Source organism: Antechinus flavipes, chromosome 2, assembly GCF_016432865.1.
Source record: "Antechinus flavipes isolate AdamAnt ecotype Samford, QLD, Australia chromosome 2, AdamAnt_v2, whole genome shotgun sequence".
Taxonomy (NCBI): domain Eukaryota; kingdom Metazoa; phylum Chordata; class Mammalia; order Dasyuromorphia; family Dasyuridae; genus Antechinus; species Antechinus flavipes.
Window position 1 is genome coordinate 671,085,596 of NC_067399.1, and position 12,310 is coordinate 671,097,905.

General features: G+C 31.5%; 1 protein-coding gene across 1 annotated transcript in view; it reads left to right on the forward strand.

Moving 5' to 3' along the window:
- PCDH15 (protocadherin related 15) overlaps window positions 1-12,310 on the forward strand; it is an 859,006-nt gene that overhangs the window by 444,549 nt on the left and 402,147 nt on the right. Inside the window, exons 10-11 of the mRNA XM_051973865.1 lie at window positions 6,468-6,674; window positions 11,828-11,962. Coding sequence (XP_051829825.1) covers window positions 6,468-6,674; window positions 11,828-11,962 — 342 coding nt within the window. The remainder of the gene's footprint in view (window positions 1-6,467; window positions 6,675-11,827; window positions 11,963-12,310) is intronic.

A 12,310-nucleotide genomic window follows, 5' to 3' on the forward strand; every position in this document is an offset into this window, starting at 1 on the left:
TCCTGGCTTAAAGCACAGACCACAGAAGCTTGTTAACAGGATTTTTAAAGATAAGAACCATAAGCTTATTTTCTACAAAAATAAAGAAACCTCAAAAGGCAGACCATGTACAGTCTTGACTTTATTGAGGTTTACTATTAAAAATAATTCATATAGTGGAGGAAGGTCCCCCAAAATAAGTTACATTAGGACAGAAACACATAGAATTCTCAAGGAAATTAGTATTCTCTGTAATTGAATTTCTAGTTAACCGAAGATTAAATAAGAGGATTTTTTGTTCTTGTTGCAACTTTTGTCATTGAAAACCTTTTTGAAATATTTTAGTCCATTTTTTGGCCTAGTAATATTGAATGTTATTTAATATTCCTTTGATTTAGTATCTTACAGTGGCCTAGTCATTTTGAATATCTAGTCATTCTCACTATCATATTGTTTGTCTTTGCTTCTCCTTCTCCTTCTCCTTCTCCTTCTCCTTCTCCTTCTCCTTCTCCTTCTCCTTCTCCTTCTCCTTCTCCTTCTCCTTCTCCTTCTCCTTCTCCTTCTCCTTCTCCTTCTTCTTCTTCTTTTCCTTTTTTTTTTTCCTGAGGCAATTGGAGCTAAGTGATTTGCCTAAGGTCACACAGTTAGGAAGTGTTAAGTATCTGAGATCACATTTGAACTCAGGTCCTCCCAACTTCAGGGCTGGTGCTCTATCCACTACACCACCTAGCTCCCCCTCTCACTATCATATTGTAAAAATGGTAAAGAGTAGAGGATGATGGGCTGAATGTGCAATATCTCTAAGAGACAATTTGTACCTTTCACATTTAAAAAAATCTGAATGTCTGATATTAACTCTTTTTTTTTTCCCTTGAGTTTGGCCTGCCTCTCAAGAAAATGCAATATTAGGAGAAGCTGGGAAAGAGTCCAATTATTTTCTGAGTTCAAGTTAATCAAGATTTTACCCTACTGTTACCTCAAAGGTTAGCTGAAATTAAGGAAGGCAGCTGAGTTAAATGAAAAATGTCATTTTAGTCTAGGAATGGCATTACTTCAAGGAAAGTATTTGAATTTTGAAGAAAAAATTATTTAAGCTAATTTAAACAACCAAGAGAAATATAGCTTGTTACAATTTAATTTAACAAAGATTGGTTAAAAAAAATGATAAAATGCAAGGCTAGTTAGACTGCGGAATGCTACACATGCAATCACGGAACTTGGGAGCTGTCATTATCTTTTCAAAAAGCAATCCAGTAATGAACAATCAAAACTGATAACTGGTCAGAACTTTTGGCTCAGCAATCCTGAAACTAAGACTCAATCCTTTGTTGCTATTAGAGATGGGAGTAGGGAGAAATATTCATATGAACAAAAATATATGTAATAATTATTTGTAACCTATGGGATTTATGTACTTATGACTGAGGGATGATGAAGAAGCTTGTTGTATACAGATGCCACTGAATAATTTGTAAGGAATACCAAATACAAAGAATAAATAGGAAAAAATAAAGGAAAATATGGCTATAATGCAAATAATGGTGGAGTTAGAGGATCTGAATTTGAGTCCCATTTGAGACATTTCCTAGTTATGTGATCATATAAAAGTCATTTTGTCCTCCATATGCCTCAATTTCTTTCTCTTTAAAATCAAGGAAACAGAGTAGAGGACCTTTGAATTCAAGATCTATAATACTATTAGCTATGAAGTGATACAAATTAAAGAAGGCAGAATAGGAATCTCTATCAGAACACTAGTTGTGAACTATTTAAAAATAAATCTGAGTCAGAAGGAAAAAAAAAACAACAGCATTTTTTTTGCCATTTAAAGCATTTCTAGGATTCAAAGAAAGGCAAAAACAGTCCCATACCTTCTTTAACATTTTCAAGTTATGAATTCCAAAATCTAAAAATCCATTCTTTTCCCTCTCCCTTCTTTGAGACAACAAGCAGATAGAGATTACAGATATGGAATTATATAAAATGTTTCCATATTTGTAATTTTATACAAGAAAACTCAAAGAAAAATAAACAAGAGGAACAAGGAAATAAAATAGTATTCTTCAATCTGTATTCTTTCAAAATCAGTAATTTCTCTGGAACTAGATGGTATTCTTCATTCTTAGTCACTTAGAATTTTGCTGGATCGTTGTATTGCTGAGAATAGCTAAGTCATTCACAATTCATTGAACGATATTGCTGTTACTGTGTACAAAATCCTTCTGGTTCTGTTCACTTCACTATGTATCAGTTCATGTAAATCTTTCTAGGTTTTTCTGAAATCATCCTGCTTGGCACTTTTTATAGCAAAATAATATTCCCTTACAATGATATTCTATATTTTATTTAACCCTCCCCTAATTGATAGGCATCCCTTTGATTTCTAATTCTTTGCCACCACAAAAAAAGAGATAAGTATTTTTCATAAATAGATCCTTTTCCTTTATTTTAACAGCTTTGAAATATAGATCTAGCAGTAAAATAGATGGAACGAAAAGTTTGCACTATAATTTTATAGTCCACATTGCTCTGCAGAATAGTTGGAACTGTTCACAACTTCACCAATAGTACAGTCATGTCTCAATTTTATCATATCTCCTCCAACATCCAGCATTTTCTTTTTCTTTTTTGTCACATTAATCTCTTTGATAGTTTTGAAGTGATATTTAAGACCAACTTTAATTTACATTTCTCTGATCAATAATAATTTAGAGAATTTTTTTTCTTATGACCAGCAATATTTTTGACTTTTTTGTCCAAAAACTGCATGTTCATATCATTTACCATTTATCAATTTGGCAATGACTTGCATTTTTATAAATTTGACTAATTTATATAACTGAGAAATGAGACATTTATTCCAGATACCTATTGCAAAAAATTTCTTAGTGCTCTGTTTTCTTTATGATTTTGCTTGAAATGAATTTGTGCAGACCTTCTTTATTTATATAATGAAAATTATGTTTTATATTTTGTAATCATGTCTATTCCTTGTTTGATCCATTTTTTCCTTATCTATAAATCTGACAGTTAAAATATTCCATATTTCCTTAATTTGCTTATGTTGTCACTTTTATTTTTAAACCACATAATCTTTTTTACTTTATTTTTGTATATACTGTGATGTTGATCTACACCTAGTATGACATACTGTTTTCCAGTTTTCTCAACATTTTTTGTTAAGTAATGAGCTTCAAAAGGTTGGATCTTTGGCTTTATCATATGCTACATTACTATGGTCATTTACTCTAATGTAATTTGCATCTAATCTATTCTATTGATCTAGCCATCTATCTCTTAGCAAGTGCCACATTGTTTTGAGACTTACAACTTTACATTGCAGTTTAAGATCTGGTATCGTTAGACCACTTTCTTTTGAATTTTTATCATTGCCATCCTTGAGCTTTTGTTCTTCCAGATCAATTTTGACATGATTTTTTCTAGCTCTATAAAATAATTTTGTTAGTTTAAATGATAATTTGATTTGATAGTTTGATTAAATAAATAGATTAATTTAGTTAAAATCATTGTTTTTGTTATATTGGCTTGCCTTGCCCATGAAAAGTTAATATGTTTTTCGATTGGTTTAAATCTTACTGTATTTGTGTAAAATGTGTTTTATAGTTGTGTTTGTATAATTCCTGTGTTTGTCTTGGCAAATAGATTCCAAGTACTTTGTATTCCCAACAGTTTTCTAAATAGAATTTCTCTTCCAGTCTCTTGCTGCTGAACTTTGTTGGTCATCACATAGAAATGTTGATGATTTGTATTCTACAAATTTGCTAAAATTGTGAATAATTTCAAGTAATTTTTTAGTTGATTCTCTAGGATTTTTCTATACAGAACATCATATCATCTGCAAAGAATGATAGTTTTGTTTTCTCATTGTCTATTCTAATTAATTTAATGTCTTTTCCTTCTTTTATTACTTTTAACTAAAGTAGTACAACATTAAATAATAGAGGTGAAATGGGCATCTTTGATTCACCTATGAAATGCATTGAAAGGCTTCTAGCTTATTCCCATTATACATAATGCTTACTTATGATTTTAGATAAATGTTCACCATTTTAAGGTAAATTTCATTTATTCCTATGTTCTTATGTTTTTAATAGGAATGAGTGCTATATTTTATTGAAGTTTTTTTTTTTCTGTATCGATCTAATCAACTGATTTATATTGTGATGTGATGAACTATAGTCAATTATGCTGATAGTATTCTTAATAGTGAACTATCCCCAAATTCCTAATTTAACTCTCACTTGTTCATCCATTTCATTTATATAGTTGGATTTATTGACATATAATTGGGCAAAATAACATCTAACAATTTTCTTAATTTTTTTTCTTCATTGGTGGGGGTTTCACCCCTTTCATTTTTGACACTAGCAATTTGGTTTGGGTTTCTTTTTTGCTTTTTAAAAATAAATCAAATTAACCATTGGTTTACTGGTGTCATTGCTGTTTCATAAAACCAGCTTCTAGGTTTATTAATTAGTTGAATGGTTTTCTTACTTTCTTATTAACACTCAATTATCTCTCCTTTGATTTTCAGGATTTCAAATTTGATGTTCAATTGGGGATTTTCAATTTGTTCTTTTTCTAGTTTTTTTTTTTTTTAAGTTTCACATGCAATTCACTAATCGGCAATTTCTTTTTTTTTAATTGATGTAAGCGATTCGAGATACTAGCATTTCTAAAATGCTGGAATTAGCAGAAGCAAACATGTAGACATGTAAAGTAGTTTAATATTATTCTCTCATACTAAATGACTTTTTACATACTGTAAAATGTCACAAACTTTAAATTTAATAGATCTTAAAAGTTGATCCTAAGTTATATTTAGTTTAAAATGGATATATAAAGACAAGCAAAATTTTTATTCCTATCTGGATTCATCTATGAACCTTCATAGCCCACTATATACGGGCATTTGACAATCAAAGATCACTTACCTGTGTGATAATAATATTCTTTAGTAAAGATTTTTAGACAATTAAAACATACTGAAATAAAATTTAAAGTCATTATCTAATCAAATCATTGTAATTAGGTTGTTGAGGTATAAAAAAAAATTAAAGAATTTAAATTTGAAGTGCCTAGATTTATTTTAATTTAGTAGATCTTGCCTTTATTGAAGCAAGAGTATAGTTTTCCCCTCCAAAGGATATTTTTCTCAAAAATATAATACAGGAAAAAAGTTATATGAAACTATTAAGTAGACCCCCTACATTTTATAGTAAATGAAATATAATAATAAAAATAAACTCTTCAAGGATCAAGGTAGAAAACACTGTCTTTGATTTTAAAAAAGAGTTGAACTTGACCAACTCAATCAAATGTCAAACCTAATCAAATCTTATAAAGAAAATTTTAAAATGCTATAACTTAGTTGTGGCTTGAATTATGACCAAAGCACAGTAAATATATCCATAATAATTTAAAGATAAGCCTACATAATCTACATGATTTGTTTTTTAAGGATTGCTGAACAAAAAAAAAATTAAATAGCCATTCATGATCAAAATTCTCTGGTTGATGAATTAATATAAATAGATGGTTATGGTATGTGTAAATAAAGAGAAATTAAAAAAAATCCCTTCATAAAAGACTTTTTTTTTGAGCTAAATAAGATACTATCCACTTTTAGTTCTTGGTGGCTTTTTGGAGATATGCTATAAATCTTGCCTTTTCTGCCTACTTAATGCCTGCATATATATATATATATATATTTGGTTCCATAAATATACTCCTTGGGGTTTTCCAAGGATTCCATCAATGTTTTCTTTCTCCAAATGATTATCGCTATTTGTGTTAATATTTGTGTAAGACATTCCTATAGACTGACCAATTTTTCAGCCAGTCTACTCAAATTAGGTCCAACCTTGTGCTTTCTTCCCTTTCCAACGTGGTGTGTGTGTTTGTGTGTGTGTGTGTGCATGCATTTCTAAACAAAAATATTCTTGCCTTTCTGAACATCATCCATTGTGAATCTGGCTCAACTTGCACTTTTTGTATGATCATTTAAAAATAATATTTCTATATTTGAATGGAGTTTTCCTGTGTAATAAGATTTGGGCAAAAACATAAAGCAAACAGAAAACTGAGCAGGGACTTCCTGATTTCTAAGGCTCAAGAACAGTTGATTGAAAGAAACTGCTTCTAGTTTTTCTTAAGCAAACATTAAAATCATGGTGGAAATGATTTACCAACTCCCATAACCCAGACTAATGGTTCTCTTATCCCAAGGTGGCAGGAACAGGGTAAGAAAAGCAGAATTAAGCTTCCTCTCTAGGTTTTAGTAAATGACTTCTGGAGATTTATTGAAGCTTCAAGATGATTAGTGTTTTTCCAGATATTTTTATCTAAGACATGATGGAAGACAATAAAGCAAATAAAAATGATTTTATTTGTTTGTCTTTGGATTCAGAAATATTTAAGATTATCCAAACTATATAATAATATATATTTTCTTTTTTTTTTGTCAGGCAGAACAAGATAATGGTCATCCTCTCCCTGCATTTGCTAGCCTTCATATTGAAATCTTGGATGAAAACAACCAGAGTCCTTACTTCACAATGCCAAGTTATCAAGGCTATATCCTGGAGTCTGCCCCTGTTGGTGCAACTATCTCGGACAGTCTCAACTTGACCACCCCTCTCGGAATCGTTGTCTTGGACAAGGATGTAGAGGATGTAAGTTGCATTTTTTTAAAAATTTTCTTCTAATGTATGGTCAAACTAATGAATTTATTTGTTTTTAAATTTGATGACAAAAATTTCTTTGAGTGTTATGCTAGGAAAGATAAATTAGAAATCTATGTAAATGAAACATTTCATCTGATATTTTGGTCATGGTGACATGGTAAAGAAAATATTGGATGTAGAATCAGAAAATTCTTGTTTCAAATCTTACCTCTGTTTGACTATCTTCATGATCATGGCTAAATCATAGCACTGTAAATAAAAATTTGAAAGGTTATTAGAGGATGATTAACCTTATCTTTTATTTCGTTTATGAAAGGCTTGTGGCTTCCTGACTGTATGGCCTTGGATATAGTACTTATCCCTTGGTGCTCTAGGAAACTCTCTAAGATTATAAATTTTAGAGAAAGTACAGAATTATGCTTCCTTCTACCCAGAATTCCTTTATCAATGAAATCACCTGTCCAATCACTGTTGCTATCAGAGTGCACATTTGTAAGAATTGTTATATGTATCCAACACCCAATAGTGATAAGGTTAATATCTTTTGATAAAATGTCTACAGCTATGTTTCGTTGATATTTGTGTCACGTCTGATTTGCTCACAGGTTCCACCAGGTGGCATTCCTGTAGGTAGTATGTATTGCTGTGTGTGGTTTTGTGGTTTGCAGTTTCATGATAATGGGCCGGGAGAGAGATTAGCATGTTTACTGAAGTGGTTTATTCTATTTTTCATTTTCTTTAGAAGATCAGATTATTTTCTCCCTAACTATAGGAATATAAAGTTATTCTAAAATCATCAATATTTTAAATTGCCAAATACTATGTTGCCAAAGTTTCTGAGATAACAACTTTCTGAATTAACCAAATATTCAGATAGCTTCCAACCATACCATAATGGAACATGTATTGCATGACTTCATATACATAGTGCACTCAGGGCCATCCCCAGTCATTCTGCTCTATATCTGGCCACTGGACCCAAATGGCTCTGGAGCACAAAAGAGGCTGGTGACCTGGTCCATTATGTCCTCAATTCAAACAAATTCATTTTCATAACATGGTATTACATTTTAATCTATGTGTTGCCTAATACTCTTCCAAAGTTTCTGAGATAACAACTTTCTGAATTAGCCAAATATTTGGATATCTACCATCTGTGGATTGCATGACTTAATATACATAGTACACCCAGGGCCATCCCCAGTCATCCTTCTCTATTTCTGGCCAATGGACCCAGATGGCTCTGTAGGACAAAGTGAAGTTGATGACCTTGCCCAGATCTTCCTCAATCCAAACTAATTCATTTACATATCATGGCATTACTTCTATGATATGGCCCTCTTCAAGAATGAAGGACAAATAACATTTATGAAACATCTGTGTATCTCTACATTTCTGTGTTTTGCAGTTATAATAAATAACAAATGACAGGGCAAGAATTTATTCAGTTTATATTCCAACACTTCAAATAATGTGTGATTGCATCTATTTAGAAATTCCCTCCAACAGTTGCGATCCCAACCCATCACTATTTAAACATCTTCTGCAACACCTTCTGATGTGCTCCCAAATAATCCAGAATTTGACTTCACACTTAGGAGACCAGAATTTAATTCAAAAATCTTTTAGGCTCTTCCAGTTCTAAATGCAGACACTTAACTGATTGAAAGTTTTCTGCAATGCCTTGGTTCTTTTCTTGTAGTGCATGGATTTGCTAAATCTGTGTAACTGTGTTTCTCTCTGTGTGAGCCAGGATGCAAATTAATCTCAGCATAAATAGCATTAAAATTAATGAGACAACATTCAAGCCCTTTGTCTCCCAGGCAGAGTGGAATCTGTGACATCTGCTTATTCAATTTGTTAGGTTAAAGACCAAACACCAGCTAAGGTCAAGCAGTGGCGGGGGAAGATTTAGAGAATTTGTAAATTGTCCTACATGTATTTCAATTCAATGAGATAATTTGTAGTAGAAATAAATTCGTGTGTGATCTTGAGGATTTTGTCTAAGAGCTGTCCCAGCTTGCCATACGATAAGGACTTGGTGATCCAAACATAGAGAAATTTATTAATGAACTCCAATGAAAATATAGTGCAACAAAGGGACTGATAACTTTGGGAATGGGAACATAAGGAGAAAGCGAAATTGTTTATGAATAATCTTTTGGTATAATATTAATTTACATTTATTGTTCTCTAGCTTACTGGATACACACACACACACACACACACACATATATATATATATACACATATATATGTATACATATATATGCATATATATGTATATATTCATTTATTTTTTTTTCTTTCTCAAAAAAGTAAATTCTCAAACTACAGCCAGCAGAGATTTGAGTAATTCACTTAAATTTGTCATTCACTAGTAACATATAAGTCCACAAGTTAGTTACTCCAATAAATTAGCCTCATACATTTGGGTTTAAGCTTTTCTCAACTATTTATGCTGAAGATATCTTTTGAATCCAAATGGCACCTAGTAGTTGCTTTAAAAATATGTGTTGATTGTTTCTTGATTAATGTTTGATCTAAAATACTTTTATGTGTATGCCTTCAAATCTCAATATTCTGTTTCATAAGATTAATTGGAAAACAAAAGAATCACATATTTTTGCTATGTTTGGTGCAAAGTGAGTAATTCATTGATGTATTCATATATTCATTCAACAAACAATTATTAAGCACTTCATTTCTTCATCCTTTAAACACAGTGTTAATTGAGATGTACAACTTAAATATTATATTCTGTGCCTAAATCTAGTTTGCAGCATAATAAAAAGAAATAGTCCATATATATAACCATTCATTAGCCGAAATAATTGATTGACCCAATTATATACTATTGCACACTGCCCCCCAAAAAATAATAATACCATGCTTGACTTGATCATCCAATTTCAAGTGGCCTCCTACCAAATACTATATTATGGAATTATACACTGCTTACTTGCCTGGAGTTATTGATTTTGGAAAATTTTTGAGACTGAACTCCAACCAATCTTCTATAACATAAGTTCATAACACAGAATCTGCTGACATCTAATTCACTTGAAAAATACTTTTGTAAAAACCTTTTAAGTAATGCAGAAATATATAGGTTTTGTGGTTAATCTAAGTTAAACAGTAAAATTGTTATTTTTCTCCTATTTGCAATTCCACAGTTTCGATTACATGGTAGACTAAATCAGGGCTCCATAAGTATTTTATTTTCTTTATATTCTTAAATGGAATGCCTTTAAATTGGGGTATTAACTTAGCTCATTATGGTTCCATTTAACAACTGCTCTCTGCTTGTCCTATATACATACACACACACACACACACACACACACACACACACACCCTCATATCAAAGCTATGTGATAATTAAGAGTATTATTCTTTAAACTAATTCTGAATGTGGTATCATATTTGCATCACTGGACCATTTAAAATTGTTCAAAAATGATTTTAAATTGTGCTAACATATGTTTGGGGAATAGGTTACGAATGATATATCCACGCATGTGCTTAGAAATGTACATCCATACACAGGCAGGGAGGGAGTTGAAACAATTCTGTATATAACTCTAACTGGTTATATATAACTCTATCTTGAACTAATAAGTCACTTTTCAAGGACATAAATCTTGTGGGTTATCAGGTTTTTTTGTTTGTTTGTTTGTTTTTTCTGAGAGGATTCCTTTCATTTACTGAAAAACCACATTAATTTCATGTCTCTTCTTTTCTTATCAATAATTTCCTCTTTTCCACATCACATCCTCCTTTCGTTCCCCATATTCCAAGTATCCTCCTCTTGTTTTCTTTCCACATCTAAATTTATATTTTTTCTGCGCCATACAGTTTACTAATATAATGGTTTCATTCATTAATTCATTTTGTAAATTTTTTAAGGGATGTACATATTTAAAATATAGGAGCTTCTAATGATAAATTAACTTTCAGGCATGACCTTTTTGCCATACTCTGTCTCACAGACTATTTATCATTATTTTCATCTTTTCTTTTAGGCAGTTCAGGTACATTTGTGTATTTTCACTTTAACGAGTTGAGACTCTTTAATTAAAATTGATCTTCTGTGATTGACTACTCTTGAAGACATTTTGTAGAATTAGAATGTGGAACAATAACAAGTATAATCCACAGGGGTATTTCTCTGTGAACTATTGAATCTCTCTTTCAACTAATAGACTAGAAGAACTAGTAGAGTTTTTTTTTTCAATTAATAGACTACTCCAACTAGTAGAGGCAATGTAGAATCCTGGAAGGGAGGCTTAATTTGATAAAGACTATCAGAAAGGAAACAGAGACATGTAGCTGCTAGGGGTGGAATAAGGGGTGAGGAAGTTCATCATAAATCTTGGCACTTGATAAGGAATTTCTATATAAGTTCATATTAGCTATTCTAATATAAGAAATATGAAGGTTATAGATATGGAGTAGAAAGATAGCAAAAAATAGAGATCATATTAAACCCTTCAAATAAATGTTTAAAGTCAGTAAAATATTACAACACAAACTTTTCTAGAGATACACTGATCAATCCAAGTATCTAATGATCCCTCCAATTATAACAGCCATAAAAACAGGCAAAAACAGCAAACTATGGAATATTACACAGCTAAACTTCTCCACCTTCCTACCAAAAGAAAGGAAATGCTGACTTGATCACATCTCATTTCATCTCAGGGAGTAGGAACTTTTTGATCTGAAGCTCAAAAAAGAACATTGTATCACCCATAATCACCCTAGGTGGGGTCCTCTGACTTCAAGCACAGTGAGGGAGAAATTAGAGATTACCTGGTGATTTGATAAATGGTAGAAATGTGCTCTTTTTCTTTAAAAAAAATTGCATTTTTTTTTACAAATTCTTTCTTTTCATATTTTCACACACTCATTAATCATACAAATGAGTATTTTCCATATTTTGCTGTTCCCTCGAAAGAATCAAACTTTTGTAGTCATTTTGCTTCATCTATGAGTTACTGAGGTGAAAAATCCGCTTATTGTTTGGTGTGATAATTTATGTAAGTTCTTTGTCTATTTCGTATCATAAACTCTGAAATTGCTTCTAAGTAATGGACAAATGGCTCATTGAGCTCTTAATGAATATTATTTTTTTAAAGACAAAAGACCCCGAGGTCCATCTTTTTCTGAATGACTACACCTCAGTCTTCACTGTGACTCCATCTGGTATAACACGCTACCTCACCTTGCTTCAGCCCGTGGACAGGGAAGAACAGCAGTACTACACTTTCTCGGTAAGCCTCCTAGCATCCTGTAAAAAGAATCCTGATATGACTGAATGATGCTATTTTTTAAAAGTGAAATGGTCAGTGTATTGCAGGTAAGAGAGAAGCAGTTAAATATATACATATATATCAATAAGAAATACCTTATGCGACTTTCTTTTCTTTATGACTATAAAACCATGGACTGTATTCATTATTGCAGGTATCTGGAGTTTACAGGCACTACATTTATTTTGATAATGCCCAAATTCAGAGAAGTGAAGTGGTGTTGTGTTTAGCAAGTCAGCCTTAGAGTCAGGAAAACTTAGTTTTAAGTGTTATTTTGTACAATTACTGACTGCGAACATAATCAATAAA